This window comes from Paramisgurnus dabryanus, chromosome 17, assembly GCF_030506205.2.
Source record: "Paramisgurnus dabryanus chromosome 17, PD_genome_1.1, whole genome shotgun sequence".
NCBI classification, from domain to species: domain Eukaryota; kingdom Metazoa; phylum Chordata; class Actinopteri; order Cypriniformes; family Cobitidae; genus Paramisgurnus; species Paramisgurnus dabryanus.
In genome coordinates, this window is record NC_133353.1 from 25877386 (window position 1) to 25905184 (window position 27799).

The following is a 27799-nucleotide window of genomic DNA, read 5'->3' on the forward strand; positions in this document are numbered from 1 at the left end:
TACGTGGAGCTCGACCTCATCTGTCAGGCTGGCAGCGCTTTATTGACAGCGGGCTCGAGAGGCATCACCCTCTCTCTGATAGATAGCTGGCACCAGAGCTGAAACTTGTCCACCTGGACACTTCGTTCTTCTCTTTAAATGAGATGTGCTTTGCACTTCTGTACCTGTGATGGGTCTTATTGTTATTTGCATAGCACTTTTTCATTAGCATCCGATTTTTGATTGGCAATGCCTTTTATTACCTTACCATCTGGACTGCAGATTACCGTGGCCTCCCCAGCTAATAACGTAGATTGTGTCAATGGATGTCATTCACTATACTAGCAGTAACTCATCTAGCATTAGGGGGTGAGACGGACCTTGTCATTTACTCCCTACCCCCCTGCGGTACGTGATCATTCACAATGCCCGCACCCTTACACGCTCCTCTGGTGCTCTGCCATATGGCATGGAATCCACATCCAGGTTTAATGAATATCTGCAGGATATTAATTCAACCGAGGGTCATGTAGTCCAGCATCACCGCTGTCTGCAGGTGGATATGAAACCACTGCGATGCTGCCACTTTCTTTACTTTGTGATATGAAACCCTGGTGTTTCGGGATGAAAAGCAGTATAAGGTTGTAATGTCATTTCTGTGTCCTTGCTGTTTCTAAACACTCCCCCATTTGACATTGGATGGTCAGACAGGTAGCCCCCACCCCTAATTTACGCTATTGGTTAAGTCAATCTTGTTTTATTAGGTGGTTCAAACTAATATAGCTTGCAGTAGTTCTGTAAGAACAAAGTATTTTAATATCAAAGGAAAAGTACAGATACTTGAGTAGAGCAAAAATACTTCACTACTGTTCAACTCTGTATAAAATCCCAAATATTATATTTATATTATATTATATTTTAATCTCAGAATTCTGACTTTAATCTCAGAATTCTGACTTTATTCTCAGAATTCTGACTTTATTCTCAGAATTCTGACTTTATTCTCAGAATTCTGACTTTATTCTCAGAATTCTGACTTTATTCTCAGAATTCTGACTTTATTCTCAGAATTAGACTTTAATCTCAGTCAGAATTCTGAGAATAAAGTCAGAATTCAAATTCTGAGTTTAAAGTCAGAATTCTGAGTTTAAAGTCAGAATTCTGAGATTAAAGTCAGAATTCTGGGAATAAAGTCAGAATTCAAATTCTGAGTTTAATTCAGAATTCTGAGTTTAAAGTCAGAATTCTGAGAATAAAGTCAGAATTCTGAGAATAAAGTCAGAATTCTGAGAATAAAGTCAGAATTCTGGGAATAAAGTCAGAATTCAAATTCTGAGTTTAAAGTCAGAATTCTGAGTTTAAAGTCAGAATTCTGAGTTTAAAGTCAGAATTCTGAGAATAAAGTCAGAATTCTGAGAATAAAGTCAGAATTCTGAGTTTAAAGTCAGAATTCTGAGTTTAAAGTCAGAATTCTGAGAATAAAGTCAGAATTCTGAGTTTAAAGTCAGAATTCTGAGATTAAAGTCAGAATTCTGGGAATAAAGTCAGAATTCAAATTCTGAGTTTAATTCAGAATTCTGAGTTTAAAGTCAGAATTCTGAGAATAAAGTCAGAATTCTGAGAATAAAGTCAGAATTCTGAGTTTAAAGTCAGAATTCTGAGAATAAAGTCAGAATTCTGAGAATAAAGTCAGAATTCTGAGTTTAAAGTCAGAATTCTGAGATTAAAGTCAGAATTCTGGGAATAAAGTCAGAATTCAAATTCTGAGTTTAATTCAGAATTCTGAGTTTAAAGTCAGAATTCTGAGAATAAAGTCAGAATTCTGAGAATAAAGTCAGAATTCTGAGAATAAAGTCAGAATTCTGGGAATAAAGTCAGAATTCAAATTCTGAGTTTAAAGTCAGAATTCTGAGTTTAAAGTCAGAATTATGAGTTTAAAGTCAGAATTCTGAGAATAAAGTCAGAATTCTGAGAATAAAGTCAGAATTCTGAGTTTAAAGTCAGAATTCTGAGTTTAAAGTCAGAATTCTGAGTTTAAAGTCAGAATTCTGAGATTAAAGTCAGAATTCTGAGATTAAAGTCAGAATTCTGAGATTAAAGTCAGAATTCTGAGATTAAAGTCAGAATTCTGAGATTAAAGTCAGAATTCAAATATTTTTTTCACCAGTGGCCCTAATCCTCTTCCGTATAAAATACATCTATGCCCTTTGTATTTTCTCAAAATGCACGCCAGTAATGTTTTTAGTAAGGCATGTTTGTAAAAACTACTTCTATTTCCAAATTCAGTGATTTTTCAAACTGAGGGCAAGATGGTGCCAGGGGGGCCCCAGTTTTATGACATTCATGAAATACATTAATTTATCATGAATTCTGTGTAATTAAACCTATAAAAATAAGGTTACTAACCAAAAGCACTACTTTTTTGTATAATTTAATGTTTTTTTTATTAAAATGTTTAGTTTTAGAACAGTTTTTTGTCACAAATTTTCTTTGGGGGGCCACGAAGGAATGCACCGTGCACAAGGGGTGCCACACGCTGAAAAAGTTTGGGAACCACAGTCATAATTCAACTAAGTCCTGGCTCAACATAATCCATGTCCGGAAAACCACCCCATAAAAGCAAAAACAATAGGGTTTGGGTTTAATGCTATGGATCACTACGAAGTTCTACAAAGTCCAATTTTCATTATCTGTATTTTTCCCCTTGCATCCCCCAGTCCACGGTGATGAGCCGCAAGGAGATCGACCAGGAATACGAAGGCCTCGTGAAGCGCTCCGAGCAGCTCCTCTCCTCTATGCAGGTAAAGAAGCAGGAGCAGGAGGAGACTGAGAGACTCAAGCGCATCCAGGAGGAGATGGAGAAAGAGAGGAAGAGACATGATGAAGAGGAGCAGTTACGCCAACAGGAGGAGCAGGAACGCCGCATGTGAGTCACATCATGAATTTTCCAATAGGATGAACCGTACATTAGGTCAGCGTCCCATAGCATTCGAAAAAGAAGAACAAGAGCAGAGAAAAAGGGTGCGGGAGGGGATTGGCAGAAAGATGAATATATCACTGGAGGGTTCGGCTTGACCTCCTCTCTCTTATGTATTCTCCAGAGCCTGCTGTCATGGAGAGCATCTGTCATCTCTTTACAAATCAGGCCATGTTGATTTTTCTGTCTTTATGTTCTTGTCAAAAAATATATCAGCACAGCAACAAAAAGGTCTTCGGTGAGAAGTGGCAGTTTTTTATGAGGATTAGGGCGTTATTTAGATTTAATTGTCAATGAGATGTCACCATTCTGGATGGTTTCATTCTTCAGAGCTAAGCTTCAAGTTGTTGTTATTGCAGCATGTGAAAACTTTATTCAATGTAAACAGGATTGTTATAGCAGCATGTGAAAACTTTATTTAATGTAAACAGGATTAAATTGTGACACGGCAGCACATACTGGAATTCGACGTGTGTTGCTGAGGGAATACCTCTTTTATATTGTAATAATAATCATTTTACATTACAGTAATATTGTGCCTAATAATAAGACAAACATTTAGAATCCCATGGACATTGCAAGATCAACAATATAATTAGCACAGTCTCATTGTCTCATTAAAGGGGACCTATTATTCCCCATTATACAAGATGTAATATAAGTCTCAGATGTGGCCAGAATGTGTTTGTCAAGTTTCAGATCAAAATACCCAACAAATAATTAATTATAGCATGCCCAACACACACATATTTAGTGGTATTTTCTTGCTACTGTATTTGCATTTCAGAATGTCTAATATCAGAAAAAAAAATATATATATTTATTAGGGCTGTCAAAATTAACGCGTTAACGCAAATTCATTTTAATGGCACTAATTTTATTAACGCGCGATTAATGTAAACACAATTTCTGTTTGACCCTTGGTCTAGCCCAGTGGTTTTCAAACTGGGGGCTGGGGCTCCCAGGGGGTCCGCGAGATGGTGCCTGGGGGGCCCCAGTTTTATGACATTTTATGAAATACATTAATTTATCATGAATTCTGTGTAATTAAACCTAAAAAAAATAAGGCTACTAACCAAAAGCACTACTTTTTCGTATAATTAAATGTGTTTTTTTATTAAAATGTTGAGTTTAAGAGCGTTTCTTTGTCACAAATTTTCTTTGGGGGGCCGTGAAGGAATGCACCATACACAAGGGGGGCCACAGGCTGAAAAAGTTTGGGAACCACTGGTCTAGCCCACAGCTGCATGAATTGAGACGCAGCAAGTGACCCGCACTGTCCAGTTGGATCAGAGGTTTTCATAAAAATAACAACATTAAGCTCTCGTCTAGCGAATCCAATGCTCTAAATGGTCATTAAACATCTAAAATGATCTTTATTTTAAGAGCTCTTTTCCAAAACGCGATAAATGCCATTTAAAAAAAAAATGAGTTTGTCATGTCATTTGGCTGTGTACTGAACCTATTCACTGCTCCATGAATGTTTTATGTCAAATCATTACATTTCCTTGTTAAAATGTAGGTACAAGATGCCGTTCTTTTCCAAAACGCGATAAGCGCCGAGCCTATTTTTAGCCTAAACACGATTTATCCTCTCGACCAATCAGAACTCGATGAGCGTTCGACGCAATCCAATGGCGGCGCTCTGAACAGATGTTTGTTTATGTTCATTCATTACTCAAAATGAGGATTAATGTCATGTTATGCACCCGGAGAAGGTACCCGTTTGCAAGGCAATCTTCATCAAAGTGTTTGGTATGTACAACTTTCGTTTCAGAACTGGCTCGTTTAATACCGTTTTGTACGTTTGCGATAAAGTTTTTTTCCTGTGAAGAAGCCTGCTAACGTAACATGAAAAGCACTGAATAGTTCGATAGCCTGCTGATAGACAGACTGTTTGATACATTGACCAATGTCGTGCAAAAGTGCATATACACATATACATATACATATACATATATATATATACATATATACATATATATATATTAGGGGTGTCCTCGACTAAGGATTTACATATTCGAATCAGAATTTTCGAATCTTTCCATAGTCGACCGATAGTCGAATCATCTATGTTTTTGTACATGGGTTGGGAGGGGGCCAGACCATGTACAAATTGGTAACTTTTATTTTCTTTCACAAGCAGCACACATAAACAACTGTCTGATAAAGTGACCAAAACTGTCTTTCAAGTAATAAACGAAGACAAAACTGACGATGCATTTATATATATATATATATTTTTTTAAGGTAAAATGTAAGGCAACATTTGTTTAATTATTCCTCATAACATTTTAAAGCCACGATCTACAGAACATCACACAAAAATACATTTTGATAACTAAACCTATTAAAAAAACAAAGGTGATCCTGCCTTGGAAACTCCGGCTAAAATTAAGTGTTTTTATTTAATTTGGAGATAGCGCGTCAAAGCAGTCATGACCAAAAAAAAACCGACAAATGAGAAATGACAAATAATTTGTGATTGTGACTGTAAATGATAAAAACTAATCTTTATATACAATTCATTAAACTTTAATTTATAACAAGAAAAACACTGAAATTAATGATTTTATAGACACTACGCGTTTATTATTTAGCACAGAAATACCTGCTTGCTTGCTTTGACTTTGATCATCTCTGTATTCACTTTAGATACAGAAAGACCGGATGATATTATTTATTTCAGGAATCTCTTTGCTATCATTTGAAAGTGAATACCGACTGACCATAATATTAAATCGCAAGAAAGACATTTGTGTCAGGCAGAAATAGGTTCGGTGCAGATACTAGTTTCCGTTTCATCACCGAAATAAAAAAAACAGCTTACCTGTTTTGTTGTTTAACTTTAAGATAGACAATATAACCACTCTGTTTTAAATACATTTTAAAAAGTTATACTCGTCGAAAAACATCCGTTTTTTTAATGTTTAGTTTGATGAACTCCTAAATATGAGACGCAGAGCACCTAACCCGTTCGGCTAAATTACATGCGCAAGCATGGCCAGCACGCAATAGCGCAACATCGATACAACGAAAAGCTATCCAAAATTTACATACTTAAATTAGATCGGAATTTACGTTTATAATAAATACATTTTTTTTAATAAAATAAGGTCAGAAGTTACAAAGTGCAGAACAAATATGCAAAATGCCTCAAGTGCACGGAAACAAGACACAAGCCAAATAGTTAAATCAGATAACCCAAAGTGATTAATAAATAAAATAAAATATAGAAATTATTAAAAGAACGAAAGTCATAGTTTAATTTACCAGCTTTGTCTTTTAAATGTCGAAACAAAGAGGCAAGGCTTTAGAGACCTCTTATGGACGTGAAGCCCTGTCACAGGGGTTGTTGGATTTATTAACGCATTTTAAAAATATTTATTGAAAGCTGCTACTTCACATATTATTTGCAGCATTATCATAATATGCAGTATATTAATATATTGTGAGAAAGCTGTTATATATAATGTGTGCACCCATATACGGCCAAAATTGAATGATCCTCATTTCATAACACATCTGCAACGATTCGACTATGAGATTGGTAGTCGAATCAGGCTTCTCCTATCGATGCATCGAATCTTCGACTATTCGGGGTCACCCCTAATATATATATATATATATATATATATATATATATATATATATATATATATTTTAGGGCTGTCAATAGATTAAATATTTATAATATATATATATATATTAAACAGGTATTTATAATATATTTAAATGAATATTTCAATAAAATTTTATTATAAATATGATGTAATTTTTTTGAAAGTTTAAATATAAAAATCTGTTTAATTTGTGCTTTTGAAGAACTGAACTATTTGCAGAAAGTTTGAGCATACATGTTTTTTTAAGCAGTCTACGAATAACTGGGGAAGGTTCACAAATGTGACAGATTGTGTTTACCATTTACTTTTTGATTTAAAATGATAAGCGCATTCTAACAACGTTCGCCAACAATGCCACGAGCAACCTTTTCAATTTTCACCAGCTGTCGAATGAACTTTTAGCTGTTGCGTAAACCACAAAGACTAGATGCCATCCACGTTTCTTTTTGTGACAGTCGAGAATCCACCTGTGGGTGTGTTTTCAAGTCCGTTCGTGTGGGTCATTGATCATGAGGAATAATTCCCCGCATGCTCCGGTAACTCATTAACAGTCCACCCTCGATCTCTCTCCCATCAGGAAAGCCGAGATGGAGCAGAAGAGAAAACAGGAGGAGGAGGAGAGAAAGAAAAGAGAAGAGGAAGAACGAGTCATGCAGGTGTGTGTACATTTATGCATATTCCCCCTGTGTATTGATCCCTCTCCTCCGCCGACTCCTTCGGCAAACCAAATGCCCACTCCGTCTCACGCTGGCATGTTCAGAACCGGCCAGGACCGGCTGTTCTGCAGGCATAATCATGTGCTGTATTGAACTGCCACAGTGGGCTGTGGGTTTATTCATCAGTACCTGCTCACCTCCTGGGGCTGGATTATGCTGTGCCTGCTGAGTGAAAGCCTTACGTCCCCTTCTCCCCCAATGGTGTCTGTGTGCTGGGCCTGGCTGACTGACTTCCCCTGTGCTGTTCCTTCTAGATGAATTGCCCTGCAGTGGTGCTTTGTGCCTGTGTTATCTGAAAGCTGTTGCATGCTTTTGCTTATGTGAGACTTACTTCCCTGTGCCTGTTTTATTCTGTTTTCTCGATTCTGTTCTGTTTGCTTTGTTCTGTTCTGTTTTGTTGGTTCATGCTGTTTTCTCTGTTGTACACACTTAAAAATAAAGGTGCTAAAAAAACAGCGATGGCATAGAAGTACCAATTTTTGTTCCCTAAAGAGCTTTTTACAGCACTCCAGACAAAACAAATAAATGAGGAGCCACTGGCTGCTATGAGGCAAAAACAGGCAACAGATTATTTTTTAAGTGCTAACTTAAATTTAGAAAATGTTAGGATGATCTTAAATTTGTGACGTACACACACAGACGTACACATTCAAAAATGTACACAAGTAAATGTAAAGGAAAGCATGTTTTTATTTATTACCATTTGAATAACCAAATTTTGAATAAAATCCCATGATTAAACTGTGTTTACTGTAGTGAGGCTGTAGTGACTTTGTGGTACTATGATTTTAATACAAATAGTAAAACTAAAAACTATGGTTACTATAGTTATCTGAGATCGAATATCTGAGAGGTAAACAGCAGCTCTTCACATGCGATCATATAGGCTGTGTCGAATTTTATTTGAGCTCCTTCTATTCCTTCTTCCAAAGAAATGTACCCGACCCGAAATGACCCGAATCACTTTATACCCGAACCGACAGGCATAAATACATTTTTTTTAAAAAGAAAGACCCGACCCGAGACAAACCAGTGGCATTTTTTTAACCTGACCCGAATGTAAACGAATGTAAATTAAAAATATATAAAATTTTGAGCAAAAAGCTGAAATAATTCAATTTTTCCATTCCAGGACTTTTGTTAGAGATCAGATTCAGAACTATGAGCAAAACATGCACTGTGTTTACAATGATGTAGAATAAGTTGATGCTTCAGTTTTTTTTTATAAATTGAGTAAGAGCACCTCCTAGTGGATAATAGGGGAATTATGGATTACCGTAAAAACTCACCAGGGAAGCGTCATTGGCAGGGAAATGTTTTCTCTTAATTGACGAGATAATCTGTTAAATGGCAGGGAAAGAGTTAAAATGTATTGGTTTGTTGTTGCTGGTCACTTGTAATGTTAATAACTTTTTTTCATACGCAGCATCTCATTTTATTACATCAACACAACGTATTATGTAGGGATGCAACAACGAATCGATTTAATCGATAAAAATCGATTACTAAAAGAGTTGGCAACGAATTTCATAATCGATTCGTTGTGTTGCGTGACGCAGAGACGTTTAATTATTTAAAAAAAGAGAAAAACTTTAGTTATAAAGGGCGATTTATAGTCGTGCGTAGGTGCTACGCCGTAGCTACGGCATAGGCTATCCGTAGCCTGTGCGTAGCTCTGCGTAGCCTGACGCGCACCTCACAAAATTCCTAACAGCGCGTCGGATCTACGCGGACCGCAAGCTCTGTGATTGGTCCACCAGAACCCCTCCCGTCAGGTAAAAAAACTGCGTCATAGGTATTTCCGGTTGAGACGGTGATAACAAAGATGAGCCAAGTTGAGGAGTGATTTAACTCAAACCGCAACATAAGTCGCTGTTTATTTACTTCCATCATTGCTGGTCTTCTCAAATTATACACAACAAGTTGCTATTTCTTCTTCGTTTGTGGGTTAACTTGCTTAGCTTCTTCTTCTCTGACGACTTCTGCTGCTACTGTGGTTACACGCGTGATTACTGCCAACCAGCGGTTTCGCGTGTGTTTGCACGTCGACGCGGACGGCGACGCACAAGTATAAATGAAAACCGACGCGGAACCTACGCCGTCGCTGCTACGCCGTAGGACCTACGCACGACTATAAATCGCCCTTAAGCGTGGAGCAGAGTGAACACACTCGGTCTCTCTTGCGCACTGTTGCTTGCAGAGTTCGGCGCCTCATAAACACGGCGGAGAAAAGATAAAAAAAACAGCTGAGGTAGAGGAAAACCACATGTTAGTGTTTTACTCCTCCCAAACGTAAGCGTGTTACCTGGAATTTAGCCGGCAAAGAGGTAAACAAACAAAGACGACACGCTTATGCTTTATGGACCGACGACAGCGGGTAAAAAAAGTTTCTAGAACCAATAAACATTGTGTTAAATTTTTTAAGGCGAAGTAATGAATGGTGTATTTGCATTTTGCGCGGGAGTAGAAGACACATTTTCCGTTTTCACAAGACGCATTTATGTGGCCAAATGTAAATGGAACCGTTTTAACAAATGAGATAGCTATCAGAGAAAACACATGAAGTCAAATATAAAGGTACAAAGCTGTCACTGGGGCAGTACCCTTCATAAAAGGTCCTAATATGTACCATTTAGGTACAAATATGTATCTTTGAACTGCCAATATATACTTTTGAAGTACTAATATGCACTTTTGGGTACAAAGGTGTACCTTTTTGAAAGGGTACGGTCCCAGTGACAACTTTTGTACCTTTATTTCTGAGAGTATACTCGTATAGTATCTTTTTGATCCCATCAAGAGAAGCTTCTTGATGGGAAATGCATCATAACATTTTTGTGTAAGTCCATTTTTATTTTATTTTATTATTATTGTAACAGCTCAGGTATGTTCAAGGAGCAACATGTTTGTGTAATTTCTAAAGATTTTAGTTCGGGGTTGGAAATGAATGCTTTTCTTGTTTTTTGTTTTTTATCCGATTCATCGATGAATCAAAAAAAATAATCGACAGATTAATCGATTATTAAAATAATCGTTAGTTGCAGCCCTAGTATTATGTGATTTGGCTACTGCTGCGCACAGAACATCAAAAGTTTTAGCAAGCAAATTTTATAATCAAAACATGTAAATTTATTTTATTTAATTTAAGTCTCGAGCACAATTGAATCTTGTTAAAATAGCCATTTCTTTCTTATGTTTTCATGACGTTTATTTATCCTCCTAAGACCCGGGTTTTGGTTTGTCTTTTTTTCAGATTTCTTCCAGCTATTTTGGGGTTAGGAAGAACCAATAATATAATAACCAAATTGTTTTCTAAGAACATGAAGCAGTGTATTTGTCCATGTTTGTGTACATCAGGTTCCAGTTACACAGAATTAAGTATTATGGTGCAAACATCAAACAAATTTCATGTCCACATATGTGGACATCCAGGTCTTAGAAGGTTAATTAAGTTTGGGAGGCGCATGGTCATGTTATCCAACCAATCAACGTGAATAGGTGTCTGTATATAGCTGTCCCTCACTTCTGTCCTGTGACAGTTTATCCAGCATCCATCCTCCACCCCATCACCTCACTCTCAGCTATTACATCTATCCCAGTTAAAGAGGGGGGAGTACTCTGGGTTCGGGCTAAAATTTTGAACTTGGAGTCCTCCACTCGGAAAGCACGCCAAATATGCTTTATCTCATTCCCTGTTGACAAAGAAATGGATGTTAAATTTTACCATATAGGCCAACAAAGACCCTAATAGGAACCTTTATTTTTAAAAATGAATTATTTATTCTACTCCGAATAGTCATTTCCTGAATCGTATTCTATGTTTTATTGCAATTGCTTTATTTTTGTTCCATTTGTTCTGTTCTATATAAGATTTATCTCTTGATATATTGGGCCCTATTTTAACGATCTGAAACGCAAGTGCGAAGCGCAAAGCGCAAGTGACTTTGTGGGCGGATCTTGGGCGCTGTTGCTATTTTCCCGGCGGGAGAAATAACTCTTGCGCCAGGCGCAAATCAATAAGGGGTTGGTCTGAAGTAGGTTCATTATTCATAGGTGTGGTTTGGGCGTAACGTCAAATAAACCAATCAGAACGCTATCCAACATTCCCTTTCAACGCAAGTGCGCAAGTTCCATGGCGGGTTGCTATTATTATGACGGATTTACCAGGCGCACGCCAGGAGTGGTTCACAGCCGAGGAGACTGACGTACTTGTAAGAGCAGTCAAAGACAGAGAAGTTGTTTTGTATGGGGATAGGAGAAACATCAGCGTCGGTTAAACAGGCGTGGGAGGAAATAGCCGCAATTGTCTCATCAGCTGGCACCCCCAGGACGTTATGCCGCAAGCGCTACAATGATGTCAAGAGACGGGGGAATCCCAAGCTTGCCAGCATAAATCTGGAGGTGGATCTGCCTCTACACAGATGCCAGCAGATGACATCGCTGCGTCCACCCTCACCGCTGAAAGCCAAGAAACGCAAGCAGTCCAACCCCAAAGTACACTTACAAATCAAGTTCACAAACATTAAGGTTTCTTATGAAAACATTTTAATTATTATTTACATAAAATAAACGTAATACAGCCACACAACAAACTTATGAAAATATTTTAATCGTTATTTGCATGAGAATTTTTTAACGCAGCCACACAAAATAAATAAAAACTATCACCACAATGCTCACCACTATGATTCCCCTTATCTCATGTGTTAATATTTTTTATTGTAACAATTTATGATTTGCAAAAGTAATTGTTGCATCTGTGTAGATTAGATAAGCAAAGTGTGTGCGCGTTGTGCACGCTATACATTATGGTCAAGCATTCTCCCTTAAAATAGCATAATGAACAACGTGCAACGCGCCACTGACTTTAGACTATTTTTTTCTGGTCAGTGGCGCAATTGTTTTTTGAAACTGCAAAATAGCATCAGGGATGGTTTGCGCCGGAACACGCCTCCTTTTTTGCGTTGAACCGCCCAGGGAGCGCAAGTTCATTCCCTAGTTTGCCAACATGCGTCTGTGGAGGGAAAAACCCGCTGTGCGCCGGTGCAAAATATGAATGATACATGCGTCACTGACAAAGTCAATTGCACTGGGTGCAAGATAGGGCCTATTGACAGTTATGTCCATTTTATTCTGCCTTGGCTTGCCTGGGTTTCAGCAAAGCTTGGTTCTTAAAGAATTTTGGTTTTTATACAAATCAAAGTTTTGCAATTCACTCCAGGACTGGTATCACTCACACATTTTATCAAATGTTGTCATTTATTTTTGGCCATAATATATCACTCTGTGTTCCTGTGTGTTATTCCCCCCCTTCTTTTGGCAGTTTGATTCATGGCCAAGATTTATCATGACCCGTGTTTTTAAACCATATGTATATATTCAGCATCAGCTGCTTTGCTCTACTTTGCCCCATTCTTCTTTCTGTCAAAACGTTTCATGGATGAAAATGTCCATCAAAGCTTTTCTCCTCTGTCACGCTTTTCTTCGAGAGCTGTGCTGGACTCTGGACCAGTCTTGTTGGCCCATGCTGTGGTCCGTTTAATTTGTTTTCTTTCTTTCTTTCTTTCTTTCTTTCTGTTTTTCATTTACACCGTCTAGACGTAGAATCCCAGGCTGGCGGGCTGTGGTATAACCTCGATTATATGCCTAATCAGATCTCAGCGCACAGCAGGAGCATAATGGCTTAATATCCTTTGAGTGAAGGTGCTCCTGGTGTCTGGTGTAGATGCAGGGCAGCTCTGTGATCTCTTTCCCTTTAGATGCTACTGGATAGAGAGATTGAGGGAAGTCTTAAGCCTGTCTTAACTAGCATCGCCATGTGTCCATAGATATAAACAAACATTTTGTGGATTTTATCTCATGTCGGTTAGCTTAGAGACCATCTGTATGTTTGAGACATATCCAAAGTTTGGCAATCAAATGCTTTGTAAGTAAGAGTACTAGCAATAGCACGTGGCAAATAATGATTCACGACTGTAAAAGCCCTTTGTCAACTATGGCCTGGCCCAATATCCATTACTGCCAGTTCTGCTGCAGGAACACATCTGTTGCTTGTGTCACAGTCCCGCAGCCCATTTGGAACCGAATGATGTCACAGGTGTGGCAGGCGATAGAGTTGTCCGGTCTGTGTGTGCGCATGTTATTGATTTTTGGGTATGTGTGTTTGGTCTAGGCGGAACTGGATTTGCAGCTGGCTTTGGAGCGGGAGGAGGAGACTCAGATACAGACCATACTGGAGCAGGAGAGGAGAGACAGAGAACTGGCCATGAGAATCGCTCAGAACGAGGCTGAGCTCATCCAGGACGAAGCCCAAATGGACCCCAGCCTGCGCAGGTATACACACCAAATAAAGCCAGCACATCATAAGGCGTCACCTGGTGAAGTCGAACAAAGGAAGCACATGCTGGTTTGTGCCTTGGTCACCATTCATAAAAGGCACATAAATCACAGATATTTATTTCCATCTGAAAAGAGCCTTTATGGTCTCGGAGCGGCTTTAGAACGGCAAACAAAGAGCGTGGTTGTGCCACACAGGAAGCTCAGCGTTATATAAATGGCATGAATAATTTTTACCGCAGGCAAGTCGGGTGTTTACGAAAGCAGGTAGACAGAGGAACACTGGAAACCTGTGGCGCAACGCTCTGTTGTCGTATTTCGTTCTGTTAATAGAAGTGGAAGAAGAAGTGCGGCCCGTTTTTAAATTATATACGGTGTAATGAAACAGTTCTGCTGTTATCACACATGCTAAATAGGTGCTTTACTTTGTCATCCAAACTGATCTCTTTCTGCTTGATTTACTCTAACCCCTCTTACCAACAGTCACGTCCCGCCACCCTAATCTTTCCTCAATCTAGATTGAAGATTATTTACAGGAACGACAAGAAAGCCACAATAGTCTAATTCTTAGTTTTGATATTAACCTAAATACTTTGTACATGAATAAATTCTTCATGAATAAAAAGGCCTGGCACTTCCAAACACTGCTTTGAAAGTTTAATTATGTTTCTTATACACCTTAATCCATTTCAATCCTATTAGTGGTGCTTGCTAAGGCCACCAACACTTTAACTATTGCTCATAGTTTCAAAAGCCACTAGTTCTGAACTTCATCCATAACTCATCCTCACTGTAAAAAAATGCAGCATTTTTGTCAAATCAACATTTTTACATTTCCTTTAGTGTGTAAGCGTGTATTAGTACGTTAACGATATGCAAAAGGTACAAAACCCAAAGTAAACAATGACACATGTTATCGTCTCCCACTTAAATCTCTTTTTTCTTGGACTACAACAAACATAAAGTTGTAGGCAACGGTTTCCTCCCTTTGCCTGTTGACGTGGACATGACGGTCATTATCATAAATTCGTCCGCTTCTGACTCACAGCTTGTAAGTATAGTCTTATGATTTCATATTTAAAAAATTTAAGGTAACACTTTAGTTGGGGTGTTCAATAGACTGACATGACCCCTTCATATTTAAGAAATGACACGTGCCATGAACATGAAGGAGATTTTAGGCACGTTTATGACAATCGTCATTAAGTGTCATTCGTTTAATTATGTCATTTTTTATGCAAAGATGACATTGTTTGAGATGTCTTTGTTATGACAACTTGACATTAACCAATAAATCATAACTTGTCATGTCAACTTGACATTACCAAGACAACATAACTGACCACTTTTTACCAGTGATACAAATTAAATTTGTCATTAAAATATCATTAAGTGTTAATACTCTGTTATATAGTTTTATAACAGCGTCATGAATATTTTTCTTGACCTCAACTACGGTGGTACAAATATAATTTGTCATTACAATATCATTAAGGTTGTAATCACACTACCCAAACCAAACCGTGCTCTGGCGTGTTTGACCCCCAAAGCCAGGTTTGTTTGACTAGTGTGATCGCTCTGTAGCGGGCCCGGGCGCGGATTGGTTAATAGCGCCCCAGTCCAGTTGCAAAGGTGGGCTGGAATGCGGTTCACTTGGGCTCAGGGGCAGAAGGCTGTGGTGTGAGCACAATCGCGCCTGAGCGCGATTCAAAAGGTGAAGATGTCAATTCACGACCACTTACCTTCATCTGCCTCCGTAAAAACCTTTTGATGCGCGCAGCGGAGTTACATGAATGTCCGAGCTGCCCAAGTGACAGATCAACTAAGCAATATGATGACATGTGAGAGGGCTGTCTGTCAACGCGCACCAAACGACTCCGAATAAAAAACACAGACTTATCATTACGATGGGTTCCAGTGTTAAGAGAGCGCTTTACTTCCTGCTTTTTTCAAAACAATCGCATCTTAATGATGAAAGTGCGCCTGGGCTTGGATCGATAAAAGTACAGTGTGAGTGCGTGCACCTGGGGGAGTAGGGAGGGGTGACAATCACGCTGGGGCTTGGTTTGGTTTGGATAATGTGAGTGCACCCTAAGTGTTAATACTCTGTCATTTAGTTTTATAACAGTGTCATGAACATTTTTCTTGACCTCAACTACGGTGGTACAAATATAATTTGTCATTAAAATATCATTAAGTGTTAATACTCTGTCATATAGTTTTATAACAGCATCATGAATATTTTTCTTGACCTCAACTACAGTGGTACAAATATAATTTGTCATTAAAATATCATTAGGTGTTAATACTCTGTCAAATAGTTTTATGAATAGCAACGTAATGAATATTCTTTAGTTCATAATGTTTTTTTTTTTCAAGTTTCCTCCATGTGTTTAAGAAATAAAATCAATCATTCAATAATAATAATAATTAAAATTGATAAAATGATATTTTATTGCATTTGGAGACCAAATCAAATACAATTAAATGAAAACAGTACAATGATGTCAGAAGTCCGCACAAGTCTCATCCTGTTCCATCCTCGATAAAATGGGCAGATCAAGAACACATCCGAAAATCTTATGTGAAGTTGGCTTGATGCGAACTTGTAATTAGAACAGTACTTGGGCCGTGACTGATGACGTTTTACAAGCCCACAAGAACACAAGTACAGACAAGAACACATATTGAGAAACGGCCAATGTGTTTTTTGAACCACGTGAACATATTGTATTACACCAAATACACAACGTATTTAGGGTTGTAATAAGGGCTCTTTAAAATAATTGCAAAACCAAGTTGTTTTAACTTCTTGCTGCAATTTTTACAGTGCTGTTTGTGGTACAGATATAAGTGGGGCTTCAAATTGGGTTGCTTAGAGGAAAGTTGTGCAATTTTCTAAGCAATCTGAACAATTTTCACCTGGTGGAAGATAAAACCGGCAAAAAAATCCATTAAACTTTGATGGAGGGATCTGAGCCATATCTTGGGAGTAGAATGTATCATAAAGACCTGGAAACGATGGGTTAGGACAGTAAGTAACCATTCGCTTAGAGACCACATAGAAATCTGTTATTCATTTTAAAAATTTTCATAGCTTTGACTCTGCCTGTGAAATCCAGACTAAAGTCTCATAATCTATTTGAGTTCAGGAGCATGAAAGTTTGATTTCAATTATTGATTTCACTTTTATTTCAATCTTTGATGTGGAGATATTCAATCAGTATTAAATATATCAAGGTTTACAGAATGTTCTTTAGGATGATTAAAAAAACGACTTTAGCTGGGTTTTCACAGACACTATTGCATAGAAACCACCCAGACCTTTGTAGCTTTGTGGCTGCAATATGCGCAACATCAAGAACCACTTGGGGATTCTTTTAGAATATGTAAAAATCTAGTTGTAAATTGTTTATCTTCACATAACAGGAGCATCAAAAACAGGAACATTTTGTGTCTCTTTTACAGACGATGGTCCATTTCAATCTCATTTCCAACAGCTCAACAGCCTAATTTCCATTCACTTATGTTGCTTCAGAATGTATGTTGGATTTATGCATGTCATGTTTTTACGAACAAGCTCCACATCCTCCACCTGCTTGTGAAAATCGCTACCTCTCAGCATGAACATTTCAATTCAAGATGGTACTCAATTTAGTGTTTTCTTGTGATGTGTTTATCAGTGTGGTTCCCAAATGGAATTTTCAAGAGAGGCTCATGTACATCAGTATTGATCAGCGTTGTAGTCGAGTCCGAGTCAAGACCAGAGATCGAGTGTTGAGTGAGAGTCAAGACCAAGTCCACATCTAGCTTTATCTGGACTCAGTCTTGCCTCAGACTCGACAGATTAACTCTTTCCCCGCCAGCATTTTTCATGATTTTCAGAAAAGTTTAATGCCTCCCAGAAAATGCTCTTCTTTAAATATATTAACATTCAATATATTAAATGAAAGAACAGACCCTCTGCTTTCAAACAAAAAAAAAAAAAAACTTTTATCCTAGCTTAGTAATAGTTCCCTTTTTTATCACCTCTCAAATATGGGTAGGTTTCTTCAAAAACACAAAATTTTGATTAAAAATCTGAGATAATTCCATTTTTGTAAAGGACTTTTGATAGAGATGCAGAGCGATCCTCAAAACTTAGCGAGACATGCAGCTGTTTACCCTAGGGTGATTTTCCAGGGTTTATAAGTTGCGGTATTGTGGATTGATGGGATAACTCATCAGTAGCAGGGAAAGAGTTTAAAACTTACCCACCATTGTTAATTATTGATTATTTACAACCCATGGTTGGGTAATAACAACCCAGCATCGGTTAAAGGTGCGTTGTGTAATAAAAAAAAAAAGAAGGATCTCTTGACAGAAATGCACTCAAAATATGCTCATTTTCCAGTTCCCCTAGAGTTAAACATTTGATTTTTACCATTTTGGAATCCATTCAGCTGATTTTGGGGTCTGGCTGTACCACTTTAGCTTATAGCTTAGCACAAACCAAAGAGTTTCGATATTTGAAGTTTCCAAAACCAAAGATTTTCCGAATATTGTCCCCTGCTATTGAAATTTACCAAGGGGACTACTTTCAGGTGCTGCGTAATATCATTGCGCCTGCTGCAGCCATGTTACGGCAGCAAAGTCCTTGATTATTAAGCCAGAATGAGAGTGTAGTTCCTAGCCATATCGGCCTAGAAAATCACAACTTTTAATTTTCCGTCACTCTTAGTACACAATGTACAGTGTTTCCCACAGATCTGAAATTTACTTGTGGTGGTAGCTGGTGAAAAGGGCAATCATTATTATCCACCGACAAAAAATGGTCTACTATACATGTAACAAAGAACTAATAATGTGTGACACAACACAATACTTTGATTTATAAAACATTCATATTAATTTCACATTATAGTTCATTAATCTAACCACCCCAAACTTTTTTTGCCATAAACAAAGCTGACACTGTTTGTCAAAGCACCACGAAAACACTTTATGTTTTTGCACTGATATATGAAGCAATTTGATGACCCCTTTTATCAAACTCAATTATATACAATACTATGTATACTATAGCCTATATAGACAGTGCAGGTTTATAGATTATAAATGTGACTGATGTTATAATATTAATAACTTCTATAAGATAGGCACTTTTACTGCTTCTGCTTTCTATTTCTCTTTTGCCGATTAAAAAAAGCTTAATCCACTAATTATTTCAGATTTAAAAGTCTACTTGCTGTCCCGATGACAGACTTTACATTACAGCTTTGCGTTTTTTATATCCTGAGTCAGCTAGAGCTTTGCTCATTCAGTATTAGCACTGCTTTTTGCTACAATCTCTGTGCAAACTGTTTAGATTTTAGTAAAGATATTGTCTATTAATAGTAAGATTATTAAAAAATGGGATAAAGAAAATGAAGCGGCGCGTGGTCGTGACAAGAGCCAGTTGCTATCGCCATAGAAACCGGAGGCACGCTAAAACAGCACTCGAGCTTTAGTGCGGTAGCGCTCACGGCCGTTCTCCGATCGACTCGGGTTTTACACACAATATTAATCAGACTTGGGACCCGAAGTAATGAACTAGGACCGACCCGGACCCATCTGACGATTTAAAATATAAACCCGGAACCATACGGGTCCCGCATCCTCAGTGAAGAAAGACCTCTAATGGTAAAACTCTGCTCAAGTTCAGAAACATGAAAGGATACAATGTGACACTGAGGTTGCTTCGCGTCACGCCCAATTCATTGAGAAACAGAGAGCACGTGAACGGACACTCAACCGGAGAGACACAACGTGCTTGCACGCAAAATGAAGCCAACTTAGATGCTATAAACACATATGCACATAAGCATATGCGACCATTTTGGTTGCAGTGTGTTCCCTGGCTGCTCCGTATATGTGCTGCTGCAGTTGATCCAGTTTGCCGCGCTGGATGATGAGTTTATGACGCGTGCATCATCTTCACGGTCCCCCGACCCCCACCTCTTTCTCGCGCTCTCTCTCTCGCGCTCTCTCTTTCGCGCTCTCTCTCTCTCTCTCTCTCTCTCTCTCTCTCTCTCTCTCTCTCTCTCTCTCTCCAAAACACGGGTCATCCAGTCGTAAATTCGTGAAGTGATTTTTTTTTACCTGGGCGGGTCGCAATTTACCTGGGCGCAGCGCCCAAGTAGAGCCTATGTATGGGAAACACTGATGTAACTACAGAAGAGTCAAGTTTTAAATAGGAAAAATGTCGAAACTCTTTGGTTATTTTTGAGCGTGATGCTAATGGTCTAATCAAATTCCATGGATTGTGCTAAGCTATGCTAAAATATGTACCGCCAGAATTGGAGATTAGCTGAATGGATTCCAAAATGTTAATATCAAATGTTAAACTCCAGGGGAGCTGAAAAATTAGCATATTTTGAAAAAAGCTACTACTCTTTAAAGTAGTGACACTATTAACATATTTAAATTTGAGTAGAACAACAGTGGCTCAGTTGGTTTAGTATTATTTGGTATACTGGATTTTAAACCCAATAGTCACCTTAATAAAGATCCTTATTTTGAGCCATATAAATACTGTCATAATTACAAGTAATTGAAAAAAAATATTTTTTAAAGGTGACAGAGAATCAAAAAAACGTTTTTAGCTTAGCTAAAGAACGGTAGTCTACCCGCATTCACGAACATACAAAAAGTGCTAGACATTCTGAAAATCTCTGTTTCATAGAAATTCCACCTTTAGAAATGTACGCCAGAAAATGGCCCAATCTGAACAATGGATACATATAACGTAAAATGCATCTCACTCCCCCCCACTCTCATTCAATCCCCCCCTCCGGCCTCTCGCCTCCAACGGGAAGTAAATTGCAGCATTGTTCGCAAATTTCAAGTCGAAATGGCGAGTGCTTTTCTATCTGTAAAATTTTGGTCTGTTGGTGTTCTGAAGATGGCGAAGTTTACATTCTTTTGAGTTGCAGCAAAGGCAGCCAATCAGCATCAAGTGCTTGCATTTCATAATGAGGTTGCCTGTTAAGCCCAAAGGGACGCCAACTAGGTGCAAAACCATGCGTTTAAAATCCCCCACCCTAATATAGTTTTCTGAGAGCGTTTTTTAGGAAGCTTCTATGGCATTACAGACCCAACCAAAATTTTGTTGTCTACATATCACATCACTGAACAAGGATAAATACACGTTCAATCATTCGATGTCACCTTTAAATAGACACTGCCCCCCCAAAAAAGTGCTGTTAACTACTTCTTTATTACACGGCACTCTAAAATGCTTCTGGTTGACCAGTCGCAACATTCCAAGGTATGTTATTCCGAGATGAAACTAATAACACACAGTAACCCGGATGCCAGAAATCATTTTGACAGGTACAGTTTAATATTACACAAATATGAATTATAAATGTCTTTTAATACCATATATGATATTATATTTACAAATTATTAAACCAAATAGCGTGTTTGTGACGTAACTTCTTCAAAACCCAAAGTAAACATGTTTTCCTCGTGGAAGGCTTATATTCGTTAAAAATAAGCAAATTGGATATTTCAAATAAATATTTAATGTTCCATACCTTACCTATGATGTAAATAGCTGTGTAATAAGCGGGATAATGTACAGGCAGTTTAATGTGCTGCCTACACATTATCCCTTACATATTAACTTCCCCTTAACTACTTTAATATTAACATGTCTGTACCTGTGTCTCTACACCTGTGCGTGTGGGTTAATCTGCAGGGTTTCCCGGTTCAGTGACTCTGCATGCATGGTCTCCGTTAAGCTGCTTTGCTTTTCACAGCTGTCATAATTGACAGAAGGCTGCTGTACGCAGTGTCACCATGTTCAGCCATGCAGGAGCTCCCCCCCCACACACACAATACCTCAGTCTCTTCTGGGACTCGTTGATTTTATACAAGAAAGTTTGCTGTAAGGCTGTAGGGTAACTTCAGTTCTTTATGAGTTGAAATATTTGCCACAGGTAGCGGAATAATTGTCGTCTGTAGAGACACTTTAGCCCAGGAGATAGCGGCTTTTATTTGAGAAGTTTGTGAACTAGTTATCAAAAATCTCTCATGAGGTCATCGGAGTTTATCATTAGAGAAACTTGAAAAGGCAAATGTCATAAACAGAAAGTGAGCGGCACGCTAACGATCACTTAGAACACCTTGGCAACTGCACGCAACGAACTGCGTTTTCGTACACACAGGCACCTATTACATTTTTTTTCCAGAAAAAGATACAAAAAACTGGTTTGTATCAATTAAAATGGTCAAGTTTTTCTATCTTTATCCAAAGGCTTGTTTGAATTAGTTCAGCCTCAGTGTGTATTTGAGGCCGTAGGTCTAAAACCTGTTAGCTCATTATAATGGATTTATCTCGAATTGCTCTTTTGAATTGCCTTTTGCCAAGTAGGAAAACACTTCTTGGCCGGTTTAAATTAAGAAGCCTATACCTATATGCACATTCTGCTGAAAGTCTAATTGGACCGCAGCTTGGGTATCAGAATTATAGATTGCAATTACTGTTGGCTTTTTCCTGGCCACCCGGGATCCCTCTGAAACCAAATCACATATGCACACGCTGATCACATAATACAGAAGCCTTAAAATTTACAGGCTTTAGAATCATAACCACAGCTCTGTGGGTGGTGATTTTTTTGGCCATTGCCCCCATTGACACCACTTCACAGACCCCATCTATGGATTCTTGGAAGTCTCGGGACTACAGGAGTCAAACGTTTCGCCATCATCCTCCAAAAAAACTCACAAAGCTTGTTTGCAGCGTTTACTTCCTTCACCATGAACCACTATTAACTTTCCTCTGCTTGCAACTCAGTGTTGCCAGGGCTGCATCTAATTTGCTCAATGACGTGTTAATTTGGTGCTATTTCCATGTCATTACAAGTTTCAGTGAGAATGTTTCTCCACAAAAGCAGAAGGCCAATTAATCATCTGATTTCTGCTGTGGCCTGGGGAACGTTTAGCAGCTGCTAACAGGAGCTTTTACACTGCTTGGATAGATAGCTTGGGGAAAAATATAGAGCTAAGAAAATAGTCTGTCAAATTAGTCAAGAGTACACGTTTCAAATGTTCTCCGTCCACACTGGTTTTCCAGAAGTTGCTGTATACACACAAAAACATCTGTAAACTCTTTAATCTCAGAAAGAAATGTGATCAAAGTGAATAGTAGGCACAACGCTTGTGTAATATGGATGTGCTTATTAGGGCTGTCACTTTTGTGAAAAAATCATTTTCGATTTTTAATATAAGTGTTCATTGAATCGATTGTAAAATCGATTTTCCATGTCTAAAAAGACGTTTCCATATTCAACGCCAAATAACAGACAAATGTAAAGAGAGCGCCTGAAACGCACAAGTCAGCAATATTTCTTATTCATTGTCATTAAGTTTCGTGCAGAATAAAAAACAGCAACAGTACAGTAGTGCAACATTCTCTAAAAAAAAATGCATAGTGGACTGCTGCCATAAATGAAAAACATTACTGCGGGCTTCAACCGGCTGCTTTTATGATTTAGGCAATTCAAAAATTATTTTAAATAATGATTCGATCCATTTCAAACAACTGTTCAAAAATGAAACTTTAAATAGACTTACTTGAAGTTTAGAACATGCTGTGTATTTTTTTATTAAACGTAACCGGCACTTACAGTAGGCGGCACTAGGCAGGCATAATGAAATGCGCAAAAAGACTAGGGCCATTACAAATTATTGGTCAGGAAAACAAGTCGATCAACATTTAAGGGGTCAAGAGCAGAGCGCTTTTCATTCACTATATGTCCATCTGTTGAGAAGACGCACTCCGACCGCACTGATGTCCCAGGGAAACTCGGGTACTTCGTTGCCAGCTGCGTATTTTGTACTGCCAATCTTCCATCACAAAAGCGGGTCGCTGTCAGCTCGCAAGTGTGGCTCCTTGTCATAACTCATCATCTCCTTTAAGGTCACAATTTCGACGTTCTCTCGTGTTGCACAGGTTTATTGACGTTGTCCTCCATTTTCTTTGCAAAACACTAGATGCAGCGATTGAAAGCGTGAAACTATAGGTGCGTAAAATTGCTGGGTATTTTCTGTCTAGCTTTCGCACACCTAATGCACTTTCGGAATTATTTATTTTCTTTTTCTGCTTGTTTGTGAGTTTTGTTACATCTATATTATTAACTGTTTAATTCTTTTAAAATTAATAGTGTACATATTTGGTTAAAATCGATTGCCTATTTTCGTTTTCGAAACTTTTTTTTGGTTGGTCCGATCGATTGTGCAATCGATTTTCGAACGAAAAGTGACAGCCCTAGTGCTTATTGGATTGTTCAAGGTTTATGAAATGCATAGCTGTTACTACCGACTAAACAAATGATATTATTTTAAATGTCTCTGTTTTCTTATCCATTCTCCATCCATACTTACTGCATTATTATATTCATCCCCTTAAAAGAACATTTTCAAAAATCAGTTTTTACTAGATAAAAATTCAATTTTCATGGTAGACGAATAGCTAGAATCAGTTTTTCAATGGATCTAGATTAAAATTAGTTGTAAAGGCTGTTTTTACTGTGTCAAATGTTCTTCCTCTATGTAATTTTAGGGGTGTTCAGGTGCAGGCCAACAAGGTGGCAACTGAGGGGAAGAAGTACGACCTTAGCAAGTGGAAGTATGCTGAACTGCGAGACGCCATTAACACCTCCTGTGGTAAGAACAATGTCTCCCCATGATGTGACCTGGGATCTTTCTGCTCATTTGAGCAATTGATTTTTAGAAGCATTTAATGTGTTGGAGATAGGAATTTGGCATGTACTATTTTGGAGTTTGGAATTAACATGTACATTTTTGGAGATGGGAATTAGCATGTATTATTTTAGAATTGGGAATTAACATGTACAATTTTGGAGATGGGAATTAACATGTAATTTTTTAAGACAGGAATTAGCAAGTAATATTTTGAAGATGGGAATTGGCATGTAATATTTTGGAGATTGTAATTAAAATGTAAAATTTTGTAGATGGGAATTAGCATGCAATATTTTGGAATTGGGAATAAGCATGCACAATTTTGAAGATGGGAAATAACATGAAAGTTCTGAAGACAGAAATTAGCAAGTTATACTTTGGAGATGGGAATTAGCATGTTATATTTTGGAAATGGGAATTAGCATGAAATATTTTGGAAATGGGAATTAGCATGAAATATTTTGGAAATGGGAATTAGCATGTAATATTTTGGAGATGGGAATTAGCATGTAATTTTTTGGAGATGGGAATTAGCATGTAATATTTTGGAGATGGCAATTAGCATGTAATATTTTGGAGATGGGAATTAGCATGTAATATTTTGGAAATGGGAATTAGCATGTAAGATTTTGGAAATGGGAATTAGCATGTAATATTTTGGAGATGGGAATTAGCATGTAAGATTTTGGAGATGGGAATTAGCATGTAAGATTTTGGAGATGGGAATAAGCATGAAATATTTTGGAGATGGAATTAGCATGTAATATTTTGGAGATGGAATTAGCTTGTAATATTTTGGAGATGGAAATTAACATTTAATATTTTGGAGATGGGAATTAGCATGTAATATTCTAGAAATGGGCATTAGCATGTCATATTTTGGAGATGGGAATTAGCACCTTAATATTTTGAAGATGGGAATTAGCATTTAATATTTTGGAGATTGGAATTAGCACCTTAATATTTTGAAGATGGGAATTAGCATTTAATATTTTGAAGATGGGAATTAGCATTTAATATTTTGAAGATGGGAATTAGCATGTACAATTTTGGAGATATGGGAATTGGCATGTACGATTTCGGAGAAGGGAATTAGCATTTCATATTTTGAAGTTGGGAATTTGCATGTAAGATTTTGGAGATGGGAATTAGCATGTAAGATTTTGGAAATGGGAATTAGCATGTAATATTTTGGAGATGGGAATTAGCATGTAAGATTTTGGAGATGGGAATTAGCATGTAAGATTTTGGAAATGGGAATTAGCATGTGATATTTTGGAGATGGGAATTAGCATGTAAGATTTTGGAGATGGGAATTAGCATGTAAGATTTTGGAGATGGGAATAAGCATGAAATATTTTGGAGATGGGAATAAGCATGAAATATTTTGGAGATGGAATTAGCTTGTAATATTTTGGAGATGGAAATTAACATTTAATATTTTGGAGATGGGAATTAGCATGTTATATTCTAGAAATGGGCATTAGCATGTCATATTTTGGAGATGGGAATTAGCACCTTAATATTTTGAAGATGGGAATTAGCATTTAATATTTTGGAGATTGGAATTAGCACCTTAATATTTTGAAGATGGGAATTAGCATTTAATATTTTGAAGATGGGAATTAGCATTTAATATTTTGAAGATGGGAATTAGCATGTACAATTATGGAGATATGGGAATTGGCATGTACGATTTCGGAAAAGGTCATTATTAGCATGTACGATTTTGGAGATACTACATGGGAATTGGCATTTAAGATTTCGGAGAAGAGAATTAGCATGTAATATTTTGGAGATGGGAATTAGCATGTTATAATTTGGAGATGGAATTAGCATGTGATATTTTGGAGATGGGAATTAACATGTAATATTTTGGAGATTGGAATTAGCATTTAATATTTTGGAGATGGGAATTAGCATGTAATATTCTATAAATGGGCATTAGCATGTCATATTTTGGAGATGGGAATTAGCATGTCATATTCTATAAATGGGCATTAGCATGTCATATTTTGGAGATGGGAATTAGCATGTCATATTTTGGAGATGGGAATTAACATGTCATATGTTGGAGATTGGAATTAGCACTTAATATTTTGAAGATGTGAATTAGCATTTACAATTTTGGAGATATGGGAATTGGCATGTAAGATTTCGGAGAAGGGAATTAGCATGTAAGATTTTGGAGACGGGTAAGGGCATGTTAGATTTTGTAGATGAAACTAGCATGTAAAATTAACCAGCTCAGCCACCTTTTAAATGATGATGTAACTTACATTATATACTATTTTATTGAAATTGAATTGCAAACATCTTCCTGAGTATAAAACGTCCATTTATTAAAACTATTCATTAGAGGTGATTCCTTATGAAATCTTTGTATTTATAACATCAGAAGTATGAACATTGCACATGTATTTAATTACATGGCTTTTGTTTACACAGTAACAACACACTTTATTTTCAGAATCTTGGTCTGTGAGGTAATGATAAGATAGTAGGAAAGATATTAGATACGTACCAAGATTCCTCAATACCAACTTATAATAATAGTAGAAATGTGCCAAAGTCTATCAAACAGGACTGTCATGAGAATGTCTCAATGCCTAATCATTTAAAAAAAATTATGTTCTTATTGTCAAAGAAGTCTTGTTTCTTTCACTTGATTTTAAAGTGAAAATGACCTGATCACGTTTCTGACAGGTTTGGAGAGATTCGCTTTGATACTCATTTCACACATGTAGAAGGTGGAAAATGGTCTCTAGTTATGACTGGTTTTTGTTCAGAAAGTTGGCTAAAATTATAAGTGGGCCAAAGGGTCACAAATACAATTCAAACTACTTGAAAAGTTTGCTTGTACTGTATTAGGCTAAGACACAAATGCAAGGCGTTTTTCTAACTTCTATTCACTTTATTCACTGCAAAAACAGTGTAACCTACATTTAGAATGCATTGTTATTTGCTATGTCATCCGGTTGCCGGAAAGACAGCATATTCTCCAAGTTCACATACAGCCAGGTGATTTATGTTAACCCAGCATGATCGTGTAAGCTTCTATTAAAGCAAGGAAATCTGACAATTTGTGATCCTGTCTGTAAATCCAATCTAGTCTCATAGTATCATCTTATTTTGAGATGAGTTTGATTTTAGTCATTGATTTCACATTGACTTTGACATGACCTCACTCAGTCAGTATTAAAGCTATCAAGGTTATATTTTCACAGAATGTTTGTTACATTATGTATGATGATTTTTATGATTTCATTGGTTTTCACAGACTGGGTCACATTTGTATAAGGTTTTAACATGCTCAATATAAAGTAGCATGTGCTTTATACATCATAGCATTTCTTTTGCCCTATACTTAGATTTTTAAACCCAGATTGTCATGGCATTCGGTCTCAGACTTGGACTCAGCACGAACAAGGAAATGT

General features: G+C 37.4%; 1 protein-coding gene across 1 annotated transcript in view; it reads left to right on the forward strand.

The window, feature by feature from the left end:
- The window catches only part of myo6b (myosin VIb), a 110071-nt gene that overhangs the window by 74457 nt on the left and 7815 nt on the right, over positions 1–27799 (forward strand). Inside the window, exons 26-29 of the mRNA XM_065288482.2 lie at positions 2697–2905; positions 7157–7235; positions 13468–13628; positions 24220–24323. Coding sequence (XP_065144554.1) covers positions 2697–2905; positions 7157–7235; positions 13468–13628; positions 24220–24323 — 553 coding nt within the window. The remainder of the gene's footprint in view (positions 1–2696; positions 2906–7156; positions 7236–13467; positions 13629–24219; positions 24324–27799) is intronic.